The sequence below is a fragment of the Protopterus annectens genome, chromosome 11.part0 (assembly GCF_019279795.1).
Source record: "Protopterus annectens isolate FY-2018-M chromosome 11.part0, PAN1.0, whole genome shotgun sequence".
NCBI lineage: Eukaryota > Metazoa > Chordata > Ceratodontiformes > Protopteridae > Protopterus > Protopterus annectens.
Window position 1 is genome coordinate 725,751,460 of NC_056745.1, and position 23,688 is coordinate 725,775,147.

The window sequence follows — 23,688 nt, forward strand, 5'->3', positions numbered from 1 at the left end:
TAAAAAGGTTGGCTAAAACCTCTAAACAGATATCAAACAGTAAAACCAAAATAAAGTATTTACAAGGGTGTCTATTGTTGGCATACAATTGACTTTCTATACAATTATTTCCTGATTACAATTTGTTACAGTCATTACTCTCCAACATTCCAGTTACTTTTTGCCATGCTATATATAATGATTTAGTTCTTTCAGTTCCTTCAATAGTGTTAATTTCCAATTGCGATACTGCCGACACCATATTCATAAATTGCTTAAAAGCTGGAGAAGCTTTGGATTTCCAGTTTAATGTAATGTCTAGGACTGTACGCTGCTCTTGAGGTTTCTGAAATAGCTGTACAGGCCCTTACAGTTATCTTTCACCTGGAAGGTCATCTTAACTTCAAAGTTAGTTTTGTTTGACCAAATTAGCCCTCTTAGTTGCTCATTTACTTTTGATAAGAGAATTTCTATTTTTATGGAAATTACCTCTTGATTTCTGACATTTGTGTTCCTTTTGTTCTACATCCTGTTAATTTGGGATGCCACCAGTGTGATTTGTTTCTAGAGCTAGTCTTGGGCTTAGTCATGGTAGTCCTTGGTGGGAATTAAAGTCAGATTAACATAAGGGATAAGCGTCTCCAGAACCACCGGATTTAAGAACACACCCAAGGACAGGATGGTTGGAATGGACCTCTCAGAACACCCTATCCTGTGGTGGAGAGCAAAATGTTGCATTTCCCCGTTATGAGTCTTCAGCTCTTCCCAAAGCTCGGAATCAAGTTTCTCTATTTACGACTCACCAAAATAGGCAAACTTTTTTCTTCCCCAACCAGGAAATTTTTAATACTCACACACAAGTAAGAAAACGAGCTAGCCACCCAGCAGTGTAATCCTAAGCTTTAGATGATTGTCAGGGTCAGTGTAAGTGACACCCTGACCTCATGTGCAAAAGTGAGGAAAAAAGGGGTTGCGGATGGATAGACAAAGCTAAAGTCCACTTTTCTCAACCTTGGTAGTTCAATGACAGAGTGTTCAAACAAGAACTGAGTAGTTGCGCATATAGCCTACCTACATTTTTGCTAAGCATCCGACAAACCTAGCAACAAAAATTAGTATGCAAATTTAGATCACGATGGTTGGAATGGACCTCTCAGAACACCCTATCCTGTGGTGGAGGGCAAAATGTTGCATTTCCCCGTTATGAGTCTTCAGCTCTTCCCAAAGCTCAGAATCAAGTTTCTCTATTTACGACTCACCAAAATAGGCAAACTTTTTTTCTTCCCCAACCAGGAAATTTTTAATACTCACACACAAGTAAGAAAACGAGCTAGCCACCCAGCAGTGTAATCCTAAGCTTTAGATGATTGTCAGTGTAAGTGACACCCTGACCTCATGTGCAAAAGTGAGGAAAAAAGGGGTTGCGGATGGATAGACAAAGCTAAAGTCCACTTTTCTCAACCTTGGTAGTTCAATGACAGTGTGTTCAAACAAGAACCGAGTAGTTGCGCATATAGCCTACCTACATTTTTGCTAAGCATCTGACAAACCTAGCAACAAAAATTAGTATGCAAATTTAGATCATGATTCTACCCCCCCCCCCCCAAGCTGAAACAAACCAAAGGACACAAATTGACATACAATGGTATTATAATGAAGAAAAAAAAAAGGGGGTTAACAATTGGCGTGCCATAACAAGGATCTGTTTAGAATCCTGTCCTTCAACATCCAAATGCAAATAAAACTGCAGAGCCACTATTAAGCATGATTTCTTCGCAAGTGACACACGTACAGTTACAAAATGGACTTTGCAAAGCTTAAAAAATAGGTGAACATCCTACATTCAGAAGAGTGTAGCATGATGCATTTGACAGCAAACAAGACAGCAGCACTGAAAATGGACTTAATAAATCTAATTATACATGAACACAAAATCAGGCAGTGGAAGCAAAAGATTGCAGAGATGCTGAAGAAAAGGCAACACCAGAACCTTGTACACCCCTGGAAAGAGAGAGAGAGATCAAAGGCTAAAACAACACCTTAACAGAAAAGACGCACAGTGAATACACAAAGGTTCAGAAAGTATGCCAACTTTTCTTTTCACAAAGGGATACAAGGTGTGAAATGTGAATCAAGAAATTGTGGTACAATTCAAGAATGCACGAGACAGGCTTAAAGCAAATTTTCAACTTAAGTAGAACATGGATTAAAATAAATCTTTTGCTGGTCGGTTTAAACTGAATAGTTCTAAAATCTTGGAAACCTTACACAAATAAATTAGGGTGGGACAGCCTTCAGATTACATAACATAAGCAGTACCAGCTGTTAGTTTAGGCCACTCTTGAGTAGGTATCCAAGCTGTTACAGGGTGACATAATTGCCTATAATGGTGAAGTGCTTACACGAACTGAAAGATCACTGCCACTTATGTTAATAAGAGTAAAATCTATACTGCCTGTACACAACATGAACCACGTGCACAATTTACGGTGACGACCTTGATGCACTAATTGCATAAGCACTAAAAAGCTTAAGTTTTATCATGTGTAAAACTGTTCTCAAACTACTAAAATCAAAAGGGTAGAGCAGATACCATTTTTATGATTAAGACCAAGTTCACAGTACCTTGATCATAACACACTAAATGTATGCAACAACGACTCGAACAATTAATTCAATGTGCAAAATTGCACATTTTCTCTCTCTCAAATCTTCCATATAAAGCAAAAGGCACAAAAAGCCCGCACAGGAACCTCATTGGGGGGGGGGGGGGGTCACCTTTACGGAGCCTGAGAAACAGACTCGGGCCTTTCTTCACCCTACAAAAACGCAAATAAACGAAGTGCTCACGACAGACCAGTCAGCCCGGATAGATAAACACAGTGCTCCTCACGCATCCTCCAACAACAAAAAGGCACCAAGCTCCTGAACAGCTGCATCACCACTTACGCATTGCCTAAATTATTAATCTTTTCTAACATTCTTTAAAACGCCTTAAGAGCTCAGTACGACTGAAACAAAGTAAAAATAACTATCGCAAAACAGCCAACAATGTTAATATGCGTTAAAATTACAAGCAGTGCACTAACAACCAAAAATAGACTACCCTCCAGCTACAACAGACCAAGATAACGTTTATTAAAACTAGTGTGGAATAGCAGAACTAAAAGTACTTGCAGCAAAGCGTTTTTAAATCAGAGGAATCCTGCCACAAAACTTACAGGGGACACCAGCTAGGTGCCACCAACCTCAAGAGATAAAGTAATCTCTAGAGATGAAAGCTCCCAATTTCCCTACTTACCTCGATCTCAAAGTCCGGCAACTGGAAGGCAGTCCTAAAAAGGGAGCAAAAGTGGGCGATGGCGGGGACCTGCCACCACGACCGAATCTCTGCCACAGACACCTTACATGAGTCCTCAGACATTTTCTTCACGCCACACCGGGACCGTGTGAGCAGCTTTCCACTTGGCTAACCTCACAATAAGCGAGTACTCAGAACCCCAGTTGCCTCTAACTGACGTACAGAATGCTAAAAACTAACTGCTAAAAAACACATCCTCGTTATACCACGCGCGCACCAGCATTCTCTCACAAAAGTAACAATCTCACTGTTTGCTAGCAGTGGGGGTGGGGAGTACTGATTGGGGTCGTTCCAAGAAAGGCCATAGGGGAGGTGGACAGTTCATACTTTGAAGGGAAGCAGCAAGGTGTATTCCAGACATTCATAAACAAGTACACGTTTAGTGTTAACGTAACATAACACAATAAAAGTTTAACAGAAACAGACAATAGTGGTACAAGAGTTTTGTGGGACAATAAAATCACTTTATCTAGGGCTATACAATAGTCGGATCCATTTAAAGGGCCCGCCAGGGATGCTACTGTGCGGTATCTGTCCATCAGCACTACTGCCACGATAGCTAGTGAATCTTTTTATATATAAGTGTTAAACGCGCTGTTTGTATGCACGTCCGTTGTGCGCTGTCCGTCTCTATTCGCTGAGCTTCTTTTATAAGTATAGTGCATCTAGAGAAGCCAGTTTTCACTCCATTAATTGTGCTAAAACAATTCTAATAAATGTACAATGCTATTAATTTTATTTTGTGAAACATTATTAGAGCATAATGTGGGCAATTTTTTTCAAGTCCCTTTGAGGATAATCCACGCGGGACAAATGTTTAGGATTGAAATGTTCCACCGGAACTTGAAGCACCGCAGTGTTCCCAATTTCCCCAAAGTAAAGCGGTGCTATAAGAATGTATTAGATCCACTGATACTTTTGATAATTGTCTTTTGTACCACCCCTTTGCAACGCTTAATTAATGTGTAAGGTGGGCGAATCGAGGCTAAGCGATCCAATGTAAAATGACAAGACACAGAGTTAATCGTGTATGACAACATTTAAGTAATTGATCAGCGCGTTTGTCAGTTTGGTAAACTTGCATTCACAGCTCAAACGTGTCATAGCCATATTCTGATAACGTGTGAATTATATAATTAGCTTGCTATTTGAATTTGCTAAGTCACCATCCCAATACCTCTCAACCTCTTAGCCCTAGAAAGCTGGACAAACGTCTGACATAATGGGGGTACAAAAGACCAAAATAGGGATAGATTGTACTTGATATATTGCTCTTATAAACTTAGAAAGTTGATAGAATAACAGGGTATGTATTAAAATGCATTTTCTAAAGGATATGAAGTCTGAAACTGAAATGTATGACATTATTTACTAATTCCATTCCTTAGATCATCTCAAATGAGTTGCCTGAAAACCACAACTTGTATGAGGAACAGACCAAATGTTGAGGCAAAAATCTGAGCGCAACTCGAGAGGTGTTCTCAGTGAAGTATAGTTATATGACACAGTTGACGTTGTCAAGAAAGCGTGTTTTCCAGTTACCTAATACGGTGATTGCGAGGATACATACATTTTGCCTATGAATCAAGAGCCCCCTTTAAAAACGAGAGAAAAAAAGTCGCACTCAGAGACATACCTAAATATAACAGCGTTTACCTTTATTCAGATAATGGAGTTAATACGTGCTTTCGGGTTTGCGATTACGACCGTAACAAATTTACATCTTAATTAAAACTGCAAAAGTAATTACCTGTTCGTGACACTTTTTTGTTACTTTCGAGATGCCTTGTGATGAATGCCCATAACTCTCAACCTTTTACATCCAGAACTGAGGCAAAAAAAGTAATTAAGGGAAATTATCCAAATTAGTAAAACTTTTTAAAATAATTCCACTACTAACTTAGAAAGGTGTTAGAGGATGTAAATTAACATTCATTTTCTGAGTTAAGATGAAGAATGTAAACGAATAATTAAGTATTTTTGATTGTAATTCACCACATTTTCTCCAAACATTTCTAGTTTTGGTACTGAAAGAGCAGAATTTTGAGACAAATTAGGAACAGTTGAGTTGTCCATTCTTAGTAACCTGATACAAAATGAGTAGCATGGTTTAATAGGTCAAACGTCAGCTGTTACTGCCGCTTGAGTTTTGCGACCACCAACGTGAGACGTGTTTTAATTAACCTGTCACAAACGAACCCCTTTAGTTTGTGTCTGCTCTGCAATGAAGCTCTCTAGTCTGAGTTTTGGGAGAAGCTTTCTGTTAATTGTCATGCCGTTTCAGATGAGATTTTTTCCGTTTTTGGTGTGTTTGTGTCATCCAATTCAGCCAACGTGGTTTAATCTCATACCAGAAAATCCACGACAAGACAACGATTGAAAAAAAACTGCCATGCCTCAAGTACCACTACAATGAATAAAGTATGTTAAATGACACTGAAGGTGCATGACAATCAACTAATTGAAGACGATTGACAATGACAAGCGACGAATGAAGTATGTGAAATGCCACGGATGACACACAAATGTCAAATGCCACTGAAGGTGCATGTCAATCAGCCAATGGAAGTATGTCAAATGTCACTGAACATACGTGGCCAACAAGTAATCGGTGTATGCCATTCCACTGAAGATGCAAGGGTGACAGGTAAACAATGAGTGGAAGGTGTGTCATACGTATACCTCTCAACTGTCCATATTGTTGACACGTATTTTCTGTCTGTTCCTCATAAATGCGTATTTTTCTGTCGAATTACGGAGGATTAAAGTCACTAAATGATAACCTAAATTTCAGTTTTAGGCTCCGTCTTCATGTCCTTCAGAATACACTAACAGAAATCTTGTTATTCTAGCAACTTTCTAAGTATGTAAGGGCAATATTTAAAATGTCAATTTTTTGCCTTTGACCCCCCTTCATTTTAGGCTTTGTACAAACTTCGCTATGATCATAGCCATAATGCCACTGAATGTGTATGGCAAACAAGAAATGGAAGTGTGTCGAATACCACGGAAGCACACCTCTAATCCATGCAGAATTTCATAGAATGCCCAGATAGATTTTTGCTTCTTATTTATGGTGTGTTTCTCCTAAAATCTGTGTATTTTCTGGCAAACTATGTGGGACTAAAGTCACTAAATAATGACATACATATGAGTTTTAGACTTCATATCCTTCAAGAAAAAGCATGTTAAGGTAAAAAACTGTTATTCTGACAACTTTCTAAATTGATAAGAATACTTAAAATCTGTCCCGATTATGAGCATTAACCCCCCAACAAACAGACACAGCATTATTTTTTGCTTTGTTCAGAATTCTTGTTCAAAGAGGTGCATTGAAGATGCGCACAAGGAAAATATGTCCAATACCGGTAAAGATGTATAACAATTAAGAAATGAAAAAAAGTCAAATATTACTGATGGTACATACCAAATCGGAGCTACGTAAAATGCCGCTCACGATATATAGCAAACAAGGAATGGAAGTATGTCAAACGCTACTCAGGAGGTGCGTGGCAAACAACAAACGGAAGTGTGAAATACCACTGAAGTTACATGGCAATCAAGAAGTCTTAAGTGTGTCAACTGACACTTAATGGCAAGCAAGAATGGAAGTATGTCAAATCCGATTAAAGATGCAAGGGAAAGGACGAAAGAATTTATGTAAAACACTACTTGCACTAAAAAGCTCTGGCAAACAAGGAGGGGAAGCATGAGGACTGTCAGTGAAAATATTTAACAAAAAACAACAAATAGAACTTTGTCAACCGTCCCTGAAGATACACGGCAACAAAAAAAAGAAAAAAAAACAGGAAGTTTGCCAACCAAAAACGAAATTTATTTCTTAAATATCTACCTGGCAACTGTTTTAATTGCTTAACTTTACGTGAAGTTTGAAAACCCGTGTCGTAAATTTATAATCTATCCAGTCATTGTCAGTTAAGCATTAGATGGCTCATCATACCTCTCAACTGTACAGATTTTCACATTTCCAGATTTTTTTCATATTTTTTTTAAAATTTTGGTTTAAATTGTGGTTTTAGGGCAAATCATTAAAGCATAAAAGTTAAAAAATAAAAATGACAAAATACATTTGAGTTTTTTGACCCTTACCCTAGAAAATCATGATAATGCAAAAAGCCTGTTAGTCTATCAACAATCTTCTTTTTTTTAAGAGCAATAAAAAAAGTGTCCCTATTTTTGGGGCTTTGTCCCACTTTTCTTTATAGCTTTGTCCAGATTTCTTGCTCTAACAAGTTGAGAGGTATATAGCTCATTCAAATCCTGCCTCTTAAACCTCGTTCCTTCTCTGCATATATTGTTCACATAATTCCCATTTTTTTCTATGTACATTTGTTTGTTCCGTCCCTTTTCTAAAGATCCCAGTTCCAGGTGTTTTTTCTCTGTTACTATAGTCGTTACTTCGAGTTTAAGTCCACAAAGTACTACAAGTAAGAATGCAGTGGAGGAGATATTTAATGTTATGACATCACGTTTCTCAAATGTCCAGATTTTCGCCTCATCTGTACCTCATAAAATATGTGAAAACCCGCTGTGGTGGTGCTGCGGTAGCGTTATCGCATCACAGTAACTTACTTGCTGTCCGGTTCGATTCTCAGCTACAGCGTCTTCTGCGTGGAGACATGCGTGAATGGGCGTACCTTCGTTGAAGGTTGTGAGTCAGGGCTGGTAACTCGGCACGTAAAAATCAACTACCAATCATTAGCTGACCGGAATTTCGTTGTGGCGACCCCTAACCGGGAAAAGCCGAAAGACACAACAACAACAACCTCATAAAAAATGTGATTTTCTGGCAAATCATCGAGGACTGACGTCACTAATGAACGATATACATATGAGTTTCCGACCTCGTATCTTTCAGAAATTGCATTCTAAAATAAATCCTGCTATTATATCAACTTTCTAAGCTTATTAAGAGCGATATTTAAAATCTGTTCCTATTTCAGGGTCTTTGTCGCCCCCCCCCCATTCAGATGTTGTGTAAGTGGAACTGTACAATAGAAGGGGGCCTCTCTGCTATTTCGGGTGCACGTGTTGTATAGGGGCATTTCATAGGTTCATAGGTTCATACTAGGCTATCTGCCCAAGGGCATTTATAAGCCTAGCCCATAGTTATGTGGCTTTCTCCACCCCTTTAGTTTGAATAAAACTATGCCTATTATTTTGCTGTGCCTCTGTCAAGCAGTGACACTGAAGTTATCCCTGGGGTATATCTGCGATCTCCCATCCATTGGTCAAGATTCCTCTTGAACAAGGCAAGCGAGGTGCTCTGCCTCACATGTACCGGGATTTTGTTCCACAGCATAGGGAGTCTCTGGGTGATGAATCTGTCCCTCCAGCATGTTCTATTAATAACCGTGTCAAGGTTTAAGTCTCCTGCCCTTGTGGTTCTGAGGGATCTAGATTTTTTTGAGGTGAAGCATATTCATCAAATCTGGGTTTGACATGGCCTTATATGTCAGGCACAGGTCACCTCTGAGCAAGCGGTATGAGACTGAATAGAGCTGGAGTTCTTTCAGTCGGGCAGCATAAGACATATTTTTGAGACTCTTTATCCTTTTGGTGAGGAACTTTTGGGGCCTTTCCAGCTGCTGCAGGTGTCGGGTCAGATACATTCCGAATGGGGCATTGTACTCAATCATAGGTCTAATGAGTGATGAGTACAGGGGACGATGACCTCCCTTGATCTAGATGTGAATCCCTTCATGATCAGGTGGGCAATGTAGAAGGTTTTCCTAACTACTTTAGCAACATGAGTGTCAAGCGAAGGCTACTGTCAACCTGGGTCCCCAGATCCTGATGACTTCTTCTGTGCTCAGTGGATTGCCACCTATATGGTAGCTAGGGGTAACCTTGTTTTTCCCGAAGGGTATGACTATGCATTTCTTGGCGTTTAACTTTAGGCCATGGCTCTGGCACCAGTTATCCATTTCTGTGAGGCCCTTCTGAAGGATATCTGTGTCAGATGTGTTTTCGACTATGGCACCCAGTTTACAGTCATCTGCAAACTTTGTCAGCCATAACCCTCCTGTGTTTGCTTGTACTTCAGAAAAGTAGATGCCGAACAAGAGTGGACCCAGGACTGAGCCCTGTGGGACACCACTTGTGACAGGCTTGAGTCTGACATGGCTCCAGCAACTCTGACCCTGTGGGTTCTGTCACTTAGCCAGTTTGCAACCCATCTTGTGATGTATGGGTTTACATTCAAGCTGATGAGTTTTTCGATGATACCTGAGTGGGGTATTGTGTCGAAGGCCTTTGCCAGGTTGAGGTAGGCTGTATGGACTGCCTTTCCCTCATCAATGGCCTTGGTGACTGTCTTGAAAAAGTCAACCAAGTTTAAAAGGCATGATCTGCCTTTGACAAAGCCAAACTGGGTTGGATCCAAAGTCTGCAAGTTCCCTATGTCTTTATTTATGAGTTCCATTATGATCCTCTCCATGGCTTTGCAGATAAGGCTTGTCAAGCTAATGGGACGGTAATTTCCAGGGTCGGTGGAGGCACCGCCCTTGTGAAGTGGGACCACAGTCGCCGTGCGCCACTCCTTGAGTACGTATCCTGAGGTGAGGCTAAGATTAAACAGCTGTCCTAACTGCGGGTTTAATTCCTCATTGAGTTCGTGGAGCACACAGCCGGGGACACCATCCAGTCCCATGGATGCTGTGTTTTTGCCTTGGAGAGAGCAGTTCTCACCTGGGCGTTGGAGATGTTTGGGGGGCTACAATCCTCTGGTATGGATATCTCTCCTTTTGGGGGGGAGGGGGGGGAGAAGTTTGCACTGAACCTGTCAGCCAGTATGTTGGCAATGTGTGTAGGTTCAGTAATCTTCACATCATTTTGAACTAATTCTGAGCATATCTGGGAGTTTCCTCCTAGGTTTCTAACATAGGTAAAGAAGGCCTTATGATTGTCTTTTGAGTCCTTGGCGATTTTTCTCTCAAAATTTGCCTTGGATGATTTTATGAGAGCTCTTAGTTTTTACTTATAATGATCAAAGGTGTCTTACCTTTCAAGGATTTTGCTCTATCTTGTAGTAGCTTCCTCCTTTTGTTGTAGAGCTTGTTTATGGCTGGGGTCCACCAGACTGGACGCTTGCCTTTGGTACAAAGAGTCTTAGTTTTGTTTGGGATTGCCTGATCCATGCAGTCCTGTAGGTGCTGGTAGAAGGCATTTGTAAGTGATTCAGCAGTTTGAGTAATGTTTACCACTGGCTCAGGGGCCTTAAAGGAGACCACACTAGTTTTTAGAAGTGTGAAGTCGGCTTTTGAGAAGTTTTTCACTGTGGTCTTTTTATTTCAGGTGGGGGCGGGATGAGGACCTCCAGCGAGATTAGTTTATGATCTGATCTCACCAGTGAGGGGTATACTTCGGTGTTGAACATTGTGATCCCATGTTCGTGATGATGAGATCAAGTATGTTTTCTCCTCTTGTGGGGATGGTGACTAGTTGTTCCATGGCATTTGAGTTTATGAACTCCAGGAACCTTTGGGCTAGAGTGTTTGGGCTTGAGTAGTGTTCTCAGTCTATATTAGGGTAGTTGAAATCACCTAGTATGATGGTGTTTGGAGATACATTTATCCCCTCCAATGTTTTCAGGAAGGCCATGTGAGGTTCCTGAGTTTGAGAGGGTGGCCTGTAACATGCTACAAATTGCAGAGCAGTCTTGCCTATGGTTAATTGCACCTGGATGGTCTCCGATGCATCGTGCATTGCCACCAACCTTGAGGTGTGGGTGTACTTTTTGAATATGGACACCCCCCCTCCTTTCTTGGTGTTGTCCGGATTTTGGGGCCGGAACGCATGATATGAGGTGAAACCTGATAGTGCTGGGGTGCTCTCAGGAGCCTTGAACCAGGTTTCTGTCACAGCACAGACATCGATGTTCTCCATACTGAGAAGGGCCTCGAGTGCGTGCATCTTGAGATTGAGACTTCTGGCATTGAGCAGCATTACCCTTAGTTTTTTCCTTTTTTGTGTTCTAGGGTGGTAGGTTTAGAATTTGAGCCTTGCCTAAAAAAGGCACTATGGGGTGGCAAGAGCCTTTGCCAATATCCGGAAGCCTAGGGTGACAGGTGCAAGCCATCCCTTGTGAAGCAGCGTGGCTTGTCCAGCATGTCATCCCAGGCAGACAGACATTGGATCCCCTTTGAATGACACCAGAATTTAAGCCAATTATTAAAGCTGATCATCTTATCACTGTATTGTGGCATCATTCTAGGTGAAGGTAGGATACTGCTCAAGGTCAGGGTCATACCTGCCTGGGCTACATAATCAGAGAGATCCTCAATGTCTCTTTTCATGTAGTCCAAGGAGGTACGTCTCAGGTCGTTTACACCAGCATGGACAATGACTGAGTCGTACTTGTACCTGCTGTTGAGAGACCTGAGTGCTTGCGTTATGTGGTGGATTCTAGCCCGACAGGCAGCTTACTGTGACCTTCTCCTTACTCAGTCTGGTGAGCAGGACGTCAGTGTGTCTGACTATGGAGTCACCTATGACAAGTATGTTTGGTGTTGTATTTGGCCTTAAGGGCAGTGACTGCTTTGCACACTGATTTTGTTGTTTATGTGTTGTTTGTGTGGTGTATTGAGTTTGCAGTTGCTTGGGTGTCTGCTTTGGAGGCCTCTGCTGTTTAGGTAAATCTTTACTCAGAGCCTCCGAGTATGTCTTAGTGTGTTTATGTGTTTGATTCAGTGGTGTGGTTGAGTTATGTGAGACTGGTATTGTGGTGTGTGTAGTTGCCTTCTCTTCCTGCCTGGTCTTGCCAGTCCTGAGTTGAGAGAGCTCAGCCTCCAGTCTGGCTAAATAGCTGCATCTCTCACAAGTGTTAGTGTTACATGGGAGGAGGAGAGGGTTGTCCGTGTACATGAGGCAATTGTAACATTGTCTCAGAATTCCCAGATTCACCAACTGGGCAGGAGAGGACGCCAGCATCTGACCCTTCGACATGCTAGAAAGAGTTATGAGTTGGTAGGAGACAGAAAAGTAGTGGGCTTAGCAGGGAAGTGGGCACTCCTGGGGGGTTTTACTAGTGAGAGATTTGTATAATATAGGAGTGCTTGACCTGCAAAGAGAATGCTTATAAGACAAGGGATATGCTTATAAGACAAGTGCTGAGCTTTTTGAGAAGAAAAAGCTATTTGGAACAAGTGCTACACTTTTTAGTGAAGGTGAAAACTGTTTAGGTTCCTAACAGAGCAGTTCTAAGGGAAAAATTGAAGAACAGACTTTCTGGAGCCAGAAAGAGTTTAACCTTGTTTAACCGGCGCTGCCCGATGCTGCTCTAGTGGCAACTCCGCATCAAGGCTAAAGCACGTTAAAGCGTGCTTGATAGCAGGGGCTGTAAAGAAGCAGGAATATACCCAAAACGGACAATAAAACTACAGTTTCAAGTCAGTAACCACCTCTACGGGGGCAGGGAAGCTGCTCAATGTTATTCACTGCCACTGATCAACAGAGAGACCCTCCTTCAGCCCAAGCAAAAATGGCCTCACAGAAACTTTCAAACAGTTCAGGAACAGCAAGCCTTTAACTGAACTTTTTTAACTCTCAGAAAAGTGGGAAAAAGCAAGATTTTTTTTGTTTTGTTTTTACAGAAATAGCAGAGGTTCACAAGTAATATCAAGTTATAACAGTGCAGTAAATGACCCCACACAAGAGTGCTAGGTCAAGGACAGAAAATATGCAAGTTTTAAGAAAAAAACGATTTAAAATTAAGTGCAAACAGGAAATTCAGCAAACAGCTTTTGGTTGTGCTCTAAATACAGCTACTAATACAGAAATCAAGTTTAACAAGCCAGAAAATGCTCAAGCTAGGCAGCTATGCAGAAAAACTTAGCAAATAAACAGAGAAAAATACTTGAAATCTCAAAGTGGCTCCTTCTGCTCTCAGCGTTTTTTCCTCTTGAAGGGTGCTTCACCAACAGCCAACAAGCCTGAAAAGACGCCCAAACCACGAGGCAACTAGGTTTTAAGAGAGGAAGATGAAGGAGTTTTGGAAATGACCCCTAGTGGCCAATAAAACTACAGTTTCAAGTCAGTAACCACCTCTATGGGGGGCAGGGAAGCTGCTCAATGTTATTCACTGCCACTGATCATTTAATACTTCATGTATCCCTTACAGTTTGTGTAGGTGTTTTGCGTTTGATATGGACATTGTCTAAAGTCAATGTCATGAAAATAGTGGTTAGAAATAACAGACACATAAAAATAGTCATGGGTAATGTCACTCTTGGAAAACCAATAGTATGTGACGGTGTGCGGTATGTTGATGGAGTAGAATTTCAGGTTTCAACGTTATCAAGTTGGCACACCGTCACACAGTATTGTTTTTCCAAGAGTGACATTACCCATGACTATTTTTATGTGTCTATTATTCCCCAAACCAACTTATATGTTTTAGAAGTATTCATTTATCGAGTAACCACGATAACGGTAAATGCAAAGGAACTGGGTTTGCAATGGTCAGTCAATAATACCGTTTCTGGTAGGTGTAGACCGTTTTTCTAGTCAGTATTTGTAGTACAGAAAACGGTCACATGAAAGCAGATCTCAAAATCAGATTATGTTAAATCTTCGAACGTGCTTTAGTGTGGCCACCTCAGGTTGCATTAGCAGGGGTAGGAAAACGTTTTCCCCAGTTTAGTTATTTGTTTGCTTTGTTTGTTTGTTAATCAGATGTGTAGGCTAGTCCAATGACCCTTGGAGCCAAATCTCAAGAAGACTTTAGAACTATAGCACATTCTTCATTATCCAAGCTTTCATTAAATTAATTTATCTACCTGAATTGCTTTGACGTGCAACTATGACTGTACAGAAAATACTGTCATGCTCATCAGTCTTGCAGCATGAAGATGAACAGATCAAAAATAATAAACCTCCTAGAAAGCAGCTAAATCTTACTGCAAGGGAACGAACTTGTTGGCCATGGATGTGACAGGCATTTCCTTTTCAGACTGCTTAAGAAAGAAGTTACTGCATTTAGAGCACAGTGATAATTATTGCATTACATAGTATACTTAATCTATGTAAGTACAAAACATGTAGGGAAAATAAATTAAATTATTTATTTTTGAAAGATGTTTCCAGGATCTTTGAGGGTTTTCACTGCATTTAGAGCACAGTGATATTGTCTGCTTTACAAACACAGCATACCCAATCCATGCAAGTACAAAACATGTAGGGAAAAATAAGTGAAATTATTTATTTTTGAAAGATGTCTCCAAGATCTTTGTGGTGTTCACTCATTCAGCTGAGTGTGGTATAATGGTGTTGGGAAACTAAGTCTGGCACCAGGGCAGAGTCCACAGAGTTTAGGAAGAGACATGTAAGGCAAACTATCAACCAGGACTGGTAGTCAGGCTTGAGATGCTGAACTGTCCTAAAAACAAAGCACGGTAATAGATCTGTAGTTAATACCAAATTTTCACTTCAGTATCTCTGCCAGAGAATGTTTATAGCAAAAGTCATTTATATAATCTAATACTGGGCATTCTCATCTCTCTTAAAGGAATTGCCAAATCCCACCTCACTCCTTTATTGTCACTGTGGTTTCCTGCATGTCTACACCACAGGCATGATTGGCTGTTTTACTGCCAGGGACTCTGCTGAGTCTGTGATTCTTTGCATTGGTTATTATTTGCTGGTAGATTAGATTACTGATTGTCACCTTCTGATGCATACATGCCTCCCCTGTGCAGTTCATCCTCGACAGTCCATTGGCCTTAATTTGCACCTTTTTTAGTTGGTTATTTGCATTTTAATTTATTTTTAATCAGATAAGTGAACTAGTGCAGAAACTATTATCAATTATTACCTGGATCAAATCTGGAAACCAGACAAGAATTTTATAATATTATGGAACAAACAGTAAATAAGTAAAAAAAAAAATACATTACTTGTGCAGTCTTTGTAAAAAAATACGGGGTCTTCACTTCCCCCTTCTTTACCATGTACCAGCCCTTGTGTCTTCTCATTGCATGCTGCTACTGTATGGCATTCCCCTTCAGTGCCTGCAGTCCTCTGCCTTCCTCTGTATGTGTTCTCTGGGTTTAGAAATACATGAGATGTATCCTCTTCCACTGGTTCCTGGTGCTATCGTTAATCCCAGCACTCAGTTTTCTACTTTTCCATTACTGACCAGCTGTCCTAATGATTCTTTAGACTTCCTTAGCTTGCCTTGTGTTTTTTCATGTCTGACTATATATACCCTTGTCCTTGACCGCTGTGCTTATTATGGAACTCTGACCCATTAAAAAGCATATTCTACATACCTGAGAATTTTATACTATTAGTAATATTTATAAATTATTAATATGTAGTTACATAGGTTCATAGGTAGGTACTAGGCTATCTGCCCGAGGGCATTTATAAGCCTAGTCAGAGTGTGTCGGCTTTCACCACCCCATTGATTAATTAACTGATCCTCTGTCAAGCAGAGCCAATGAAGTGATCTCAGGGGTGTATTTTCTGTTACCTATCCACTCATCAAGGTTACTCTTGAAGAGTGTTAGTGAGGGGCTCTGCCTGATGTAATTTGGAATTTTGTTCCAAAGCATGGGGAGTTTCTGTGACAGTAATCTATCCCTCCAGCATGTTCTATTTATTGTTGTGGTGAGGTTTAGCTCACTAGAGCGCGTGGCTCGCAGTGACTTGGATTTCTTTAGGTGGAACATGTCCATCAGTTCTGAGTTGGACATGGCTTTGTAAGTCAGGCAGAGATCACCTCTGAGTAAGTGATATGCCACTGAGTACAGCCGGAGTTTTTTCAGTTGGGCTGCATAGGACATATGTTTGAGGCCAGTAATCCTCTTGGTGAGGTACCTTTGTGGTCTTTCCAGCTGTTAGAAGTGTCTTGTGAGGTACATCCCAAATGGGGCATTGTACTCTATGATGGGTCTAATGAGTGACGAGTAGAGGGGCACTATAATCTCTTTATTTCTAGATGCGAACCCTTTAGTAATTAGATAGGCCACATCGAAGGATTTCCTAACTACTTTGGCAATATGATTGTCACAGGAGAGATTACTATCTACCTGGGTCCCCAGATCTCTTATTACCTCTTCTGTATTAAGGGGGCTGCCACCTATGTGGTAATTTGTGGGTGTTTTGTTTTTCCCAAACGGGATGACTATGTATTTTTTGGCATTTAGCTTGAGGCCATGACTTTGACACCAGGTGTCCGTCTCAGTAAGGCCCTTTTGGAGGATGTCCGTGTCAGCCGGAGAGTCAATTATGGCTCCCAGTTTGCAGTCATCGGCGAACCTGGTTAGCCGTAGTCCTCCTGTGTTTGCCTGTACCTCTGAGAAGCATATGCCGAACAGTAGGGGTCTCAGGACCAAGCCTTGCGGGGCACCACTTGTGACTGGTTTAGAGTCGGACCTGGAGCCCGCTATTCTTGCTGTATGAATTCTGTCTGTAAGCCAGTTGGCAACTCATCTCATGACGTAGGGGTTTATGTTCAGACTGGTGAGTTTTTCTGTAATACCCGAGTGGGGAATGGTGTCAAAAGCCTTGGCAAGGTCAAGGTAGGCTGTATGAACCACCTTTCCCTTGGCTATGGCCTTGGTGACTGTCTCAAAGAAGTCAACCAGGTTTAGTAGGCATGATCTGCCCTTAACAAAGCCAAACTGGGTTGTGTCAAGTGTTTGGAGGTTCCCAATGTCTTTGTTAATGAGTTCCATGATGATGCGCTCCATAGCCTTGCAGACCAGGCTAGTCAGGTTTATGGGGTGATAGTTACCAGGGTCAGTTGTGGCCCCTCCTTTGTGGAGAGGAAAAACCATTGCTGTGCGCCATTCTATGGGCATGTAGTCTGTGGAGAGACTGAGGTTGAAAAGCGTGCTTAGGTGGGGGGTTAGTTCGTTCTGTAGTTCGTGCAGGACGCAGCCTGGGACACCATCTGGTCACACTGATGCTGTGTTTTTGGCTTTTGAAAGGGCTGTTTTCACCTGTGCGTCTGTGATTTTTGGGACACTACACTTTTCCGGTATTGTTGTGGGCCCTTTTGGAGGTGAGAGGGGGGTGAAGTTTGCACTGAATCTATCTGCCAGGATGTTGGCAATATCAGTAGGTTCAGTATATTTTGTGCTATTTTGCACTAGTTCAGTGCATATCTGTGAGTTGCCACTTAGATTCTTAACATAGCTAAAGAAGGCTTTGTTGTTATCTTTTGAATCCTTGGCTATTTTTCTTTCAAAGTTAGCCTTGGAAGAATTCATGAGGGACCTTAGTTTCTTACTGATACTGATCAGGGATGTCTTTCCTTCTTGGGATTTGCTTTTTTTCTGAACTAGTTTCCTCCTTCTATTGTATAGCCTGTTTATTGCAGGGGTCCACCAAACTTTTTTCCTTCACTTAGAGGAGTGAGTCTTGGTTTTGCTAGGGATGGCACGATCCATGCATCCTTGTCGGCGCTCCTAGAGTGCATTTGTAAAGGTTTCTGCATCTTGGGCAGAATTATCCTTTAGTGTGGGGGCTGTGAAACTTACCACCTCTGTCTTAAGTAAGGTGAAGTTTGCTTTAGAAAAATTTTTTACTGTGGTTTCCTTAGGTGGGGGTGGTGGTTGGGTGTGGACATCCAGAGTGATTAGTTTACGGTCTGATCTAACCAGTGATGAGTTGACCTCTGGTGTGGAACACCTATCGCCCATGTTGATGATGACCAGGTCCAATATGTTTTCACCTCTGGTAGGGGAGTTTACCAACTGATCCAGGGCATTTGAATTGATGAATTCCAGGAAGCGCTGGGCCAGGGAATTTGTACTCAAGTAGCTTTCCCAGTGAATGGTAGGGTAATTGAAATTGCCCAATATCAGGATGTTCAGTAGGACCTTCATGTTTTCCAGTGTCTCCAGAAAGGTAGTGTGGGGATCCTGGCTCATGGAGGGTGTTCTGTAGCAAGCCACAATTTACAATGGAGATTTGCCTGATGTTAGTTGCACATGGATGATCTCAGAAGTATCATGCTGCGCCACTAACCTGGAGGTGTAGGTATCTTTGATGAATATGGATACACCCCCTCCTTTTGTGTTTCAGTCTGTGTTCTGTGGCCGATACGCGTGGTATAAGTTGTAGCCCGGTAGTGCTGGGGTGCTCTCTGGAGCCTTGAACCAGGTTTCAGTTACTGCACAGATGTTGACGTTCTCCATACCTAGGAGTGCTTCGAGTGCGTGCATTTTGAGATTTAAACTCCTGGCGTTGAGTAGCATAACCCTCAGTTTTTTGTTAATTGTGCTGTTTACGGAGGTGGGTTTGACTTTTGAGCCTTGCCTAAAAAAGGCACTATGGGGGCAGCAAGAGCCTTGGCCAGTATTCGAAAGCCTAGGTGTGACAGGTGCAAGCCGTTTCTTGCAAAGCAGCGCGGCTTGTCGAGCATGTCGTCCCAGGCTGACAGACACTGGATCCCCTTTGAATGACACCAGAAGCTTAGCCAGTTGTTGAAATTGATCATTTTTTCTTTATATTGAGGTATCAGTCTTGGTGAGGGCAGGATGTTACTCAGGGTCAGGGTCATACCAGCCTGGGCTGCATGATCAGAGAGCTCTTCCATGTCTCTTTTCATGTAGTCCAGGGAGGTACATCTCAGGTCATTCACACCAACATGAACAATGACAGAGTCATATTTGTACTTGTTCTGGAGTGACCTGAGTGCTTGTGTTATGTGGCAGATTCTGGCTCCCAACAGGCACCTAACAGTAACCTTCTTCTTGTCCAGCCTAGTGAGTGGGACGTCAGTGTGCCTGACTATAGAGTCACCCATTACTAGTGTGTGTTAGGTATGTTATTTCACCTTAAGGGCTGTGATTGCGCGGCACACTGATTTTGTGTTTTATGTGTTGTCTGGTTCGTGACGGGAAGTGCAGGTTGTTTGTGTGTCTGCTTTGGAGGTTTTTATTTAGAGCCTCTGAGTATGATTTTGTGTATTTATGTGTATTTTTTGCCAGTTCTGTTTTAGTAGGTCTGTGTGCGGCTGGTGGTGTGGTGCAAGTGTTAACCTTCTCCTCTTGACTGTCCGTTCCAGTCTTGGGTGGAGACAGCTTAGCTTCCAGTTTGGCTGTATAATTGCATCTCTCGCATATGTTAGTGTTTTGTGGTAGGAGGAGAGGGTTGTCTGTGTACATGAGGCAGTTGTAACACTGCCTTAGGATACCCAGATTCACCAGCTGGATTGGAGAGTGTACCTGAAGTTGCCCTTTGGTCATGCCTGAATAGTAGGGTGAGCTGCTTAGTTGCTTGGTTGGTGACGGGTGAATAAAAAGCCTTGCCCTGCTGGGCAATCAGTGTCAGGGTATATTAGTGCTTGCTATTAGGTCTGAGCAAGTGCTGGGCTGTAAGATGCTTTTTGAGTGCTTAGGTTGAGAGTTAGACTAGATTCAAGGGAAAAACTGAAGAGGAGACTTAGTGGAGCTAGGAATAATTTAACCGTAGCTAACCGGCACTGCGCAAAACCGTGCAAATGCGGTTTTTATAGTAGGGAAATTAAAGAGATAGAAATTAGTCCAAAATGGCCAATAAACTACTAACTTCTGGGCTGGAACCACTCCTCCAGGGTCAGATAGGTTGCTCAAAGCTCCTCTCTCTCACAGGTGAACAGAGAAACTTCCTTCTATCCAAGTAAGGTATGGGCAACTCAGAAACTAGTATCATAGCCCTGAATTCAGCACTAGCCTGAAAACTGGACTATACTACCTTAGAAAGGTGGGAAACAAGTTATTTTTGGTTTTTTTTTTTTTTGAAAAGATAAGGCAAAAACAGCAAAAAATACACTTAAAACAGCTTTAAATGTCTACAAACGATCAGAAAAGGCTATCACACTTTAGTGTGTAGCATACAACAGTTAAACAAAATTTTTAAACAAAAAACAACTAGATTATAGGGATGTTGCAGTTTTTGTGAAATTATATATTTTTTATCAGATGAACTTACATAAAAACTTTATGTGTGTTTAAACAAAGAAAGCATATTTTATTATTTATTCAGTACTTACAAATGTATATAATTGTTGGAATGTAAACCCAGCCACTGGGGATGCACAAGCCAGTGCATTTCTTCGTACCAGACCCAAGCCAAGATAAATGGGGAAGGTTACATCAGGAAGGGCATCTGGTGTAAAACGTTTGCCAAATGACATATGCGGAATATAATACAATACAATACAGATTTCCATACTGGATTGGTTGAGGCCCGGGTTAACAATGACCACCACAAGTACTGTTAGCCAACAGGATGTTAGTTGAAATTGGTCTACTGTTAGCCGAAGGAGAAGAAGAGAGGGCAGGCATATCTGAAGGCAGGAAGAGAGGAGGAAGGTTAGGAGTGTGGTAGTGAGGGTAGGAACTTTGAATGTTGGCAGTATGACTGGTACAGGGAGAGAGCTAGCTTATTTGCTGGAGTGAAGGAAGGTTGATATATTGTGCATGCAAGAGACCAATGGAAGGGGAGTAAGGCCAGGTGTATCGGAGGTGGGTTCAAATTGTTCTATCATGGTGTGGATGGGAGGAAAAATGGGGTAGGGGTTATCCTGATGGAACAGTATGCCAAGAGTGTTTTGGAGGTGAAAAGAGTGTCAGAGTAATGTTTATGTAGCTGAAAATTGATGATGAATGTTGTTAGTGCATATGCTCTGCAAGTTGGGTGTGCAATGGATGAGAAAGAAAAATTTTGGAGTGAGTTGGATGAAGTGGTGGTGAGTGTACCCAAGGGTTCATAGGTAGTTACTAGGCTATTGGCATTAGGGCCTATATAAGCCTAGCCAAAAAGGTACCCTGGCTTTTGCCACCCAATAAAATTATTTTCCTGTGCCCCTGTCAAGCAGAGCCACAGAGGTGATCCCCGGGGGGAATTTCCTATTTTCCATCCAATCATCAAGATTTTTCTTGAAGAGTGCTAATGAGAAGCTTTGTTTGATATAGATAGATAGTTTGTTCCAGAGTATGGGAAGTCTCTGGGACAGGAATCTATCCCTCCACCATGTTCTGTTTATTGTGGTGACAAGGTTTAGGTCCTTAGAGCATATAGCTTGGAGGTATTGGGATTTCTTTAAGTGGAGCATGTCCAACAGCTCTGGGTTTGACATAGCTTTGTATGTTAGGCAGAGATCGCCTCTGAGTAGGCGATATGCAACGGAGTAAAGCTAGAGTTTTTTGAGATGGTCTGCGTAGGGGATCTGTTTGAGGTCGGTAATCCTGTTTGTGAGGTATTTCTGTGGCCTTTCCAGTTGTTGTAGATGTCTTGTGAAGTACATACAAAAAGGGGCATTGTACTCTATAATGGGTCTAATGAGTGACAAGTAGAGGGGAACGATGACCTCTTTTTTCCTAAATGAGAAACTGTTTGTGATGAGGTGTGCCACGTAGAAGGATTTCATGACTACTGTGACAATGTGATAATCAAAGGAGAGACTACTGTCCACCTGTGTCCCAAGGTCTCTTAATCACACTTTCGGTGTCAAGTAGACTACCACCTATGTGGTAGCTCATGGGTACCAAGTTTTTACCAAAGGGGATGACAATGCACTTTTTGGCATTGAGCTTGAGGCCATGGCTTTGACACCAGGCATCTGTCTCAGTGAGGCCCTTTTGCAGTATGTCCACATTGTTATGAGTTTCAATTATGGCTCCTAGTTTGCAGTCATCTGCAGACTTCATTAGCCAAAGACCTTCTGTGTTAGCCTGTACTTCAGAAAAGTAGATACCAAACAGGAGAGGACCCAGGACTGAACGCTATGGTACTCCACTTATCACTGGTCTGATGTCGGATTTGAAGTCTGCTACTTTCACAGTGTGGGTTCTGTCAGTGAGCCAGTTGGCAATCTTATGACATAGGGATTTATACCTAGTTTAGTGAGTTTATCCATAATTCCAGAGTGGGGGATGGTGTCAAAAGCCTTGGTGAGGTCTAGATAGGCTGTGTGAACCACCTTACCCTCGTCTATGGTTTTGGTGACTGCTTCAAAGAAGTCTATCAGGTTTAGGAGACATGATCTGCCTTTTACAAACCCAAAGGAGTCCAGAGTTTGGAGATTACCAATGTCTTTGTTTATAAGTTCCATGATTATACATTCCATGGCCTTGCAGACCAGGCTCATCAGGCTAATGGGGCGGTAGTTCCTGGGGTCCGTAGTGGCTACCACTTTGTGGAGTGGGATAACTGTCGCTGTGCACCATTCAGTGGGCACAAAGTCTGAGGTGAGGCTATGATTGAACATGGTTCTTAGGTAGGGTGCCAGTTCATTCTGTAGTTCATGTAGAATGCAACCTGGGATGTTGTCAGGTCCCATGGATCCTGTGTTCTTGGCTTTGGAGAGTGTGGTTTTTACATGTGCAGTTGTGATTACAGGAACTTTGCATTTTTCAGGTATAGAGATGGGCCCTTTAGGGGGCGGGGGGTAAAGTTAGCACTGAACCTACCTGCAAGGATGTTGGCAATATTAGTTGGTCCTGTGTATTTAGTGCCATTTTGCTGGAACTCAGAGCAGATCTGAGTGTTGCCATTGAGATTCTTGATATAGCTATAGAATGCTTTGTGGTTGTCTTTAGAATCAGTGGCAGTTTTGTTTTTGTAACTGGCTTTAGAGGATTTTATGAGAGATCTCAGCTTCTTACTGAGGCTGACCAGGGAGTTCCTCCAATCGTGGGATTTTATTCTTTTTTGCAACAGTTTCTTTCTTCTGTTGTTGAGTTTGTTTATGGCAGGGGACCACCAGATTGGCTTCTTTTTTTGGAGGATAGCATCTTGGTTTTGTTAGGGATATCACTGTCCATGCACTTGTGTAAGTGCTTATAAAGAGCATTTGTGTAGGATTCAGCAGTCGTACCTCTATTGTCCATCTGCATGGGTGTTGTGAAGTTTACCACTTCTGCCTTAAGAAGTGTGAAGTTGGCTTTGGAGAAATTTTTTACAGTGGTTTCCCTAATGGAGGGTGGGGGCGGGATATGGATGACTAGGGTGATTAGTTTGTGGTTGGATCTGACCAACGAGGAATTGACCTCTGGTGTGGAACACCAGTCGCCCATGTTGGTAATGACCAGGTCTAGGATATTGCTGCACCTGGTGGGGGTGTGGATAAGTTGATTCAAGTGGCTGGAATTTATGAATTCCAGAAAACGTTGAGCAAAAAAGTTGGTACATGAGTAGTTTTTCCCAGTTAATGGTGGGGTAGTTGAAATCACCCATTATTAGGATGTTGGGTTGTACCGTAATATTTTCCAGTGTATAAAGAAATGAGGAGTGGGAATCCTGGGGCATGGTGTGGGATCTGTAGCAAGTTACAATTTGGATTGCGGTCTTGCCCAGAGGTAGTTGCACTTGGATAATCTCGGATGCATTAT

The 23,688-nt window shown here is 41.9% G+C and overlaps 1 protein-coding gene across 1 annotated transcript in view; it reads right to left on the minus strand.

Moving 5' to 3' along the window:
- The window catches only part of LOC122814988 (cat eye syndrome critical region protein 2 homolog), a 2,862,500-nt gene extending 2,858,940 nt beyond the window's left edge, over window positions 1–3,560 (minus strand). The window contains exon 1 of the mRNA XM_044087243.1: window positions 3,281–3,560. Within this exon, the coding sequence (XP_043943178.1) occupies window positions 3,281–3,403 (123 nt within the window). The 5' untranslated portion in view covers window positions 3,404–3,560. The remainder of the gene's footprint in view (window positions 1–3,280) is intronic.
- Window positions 3,561–23,688: the final 20,128 nt, after the last annotated feature.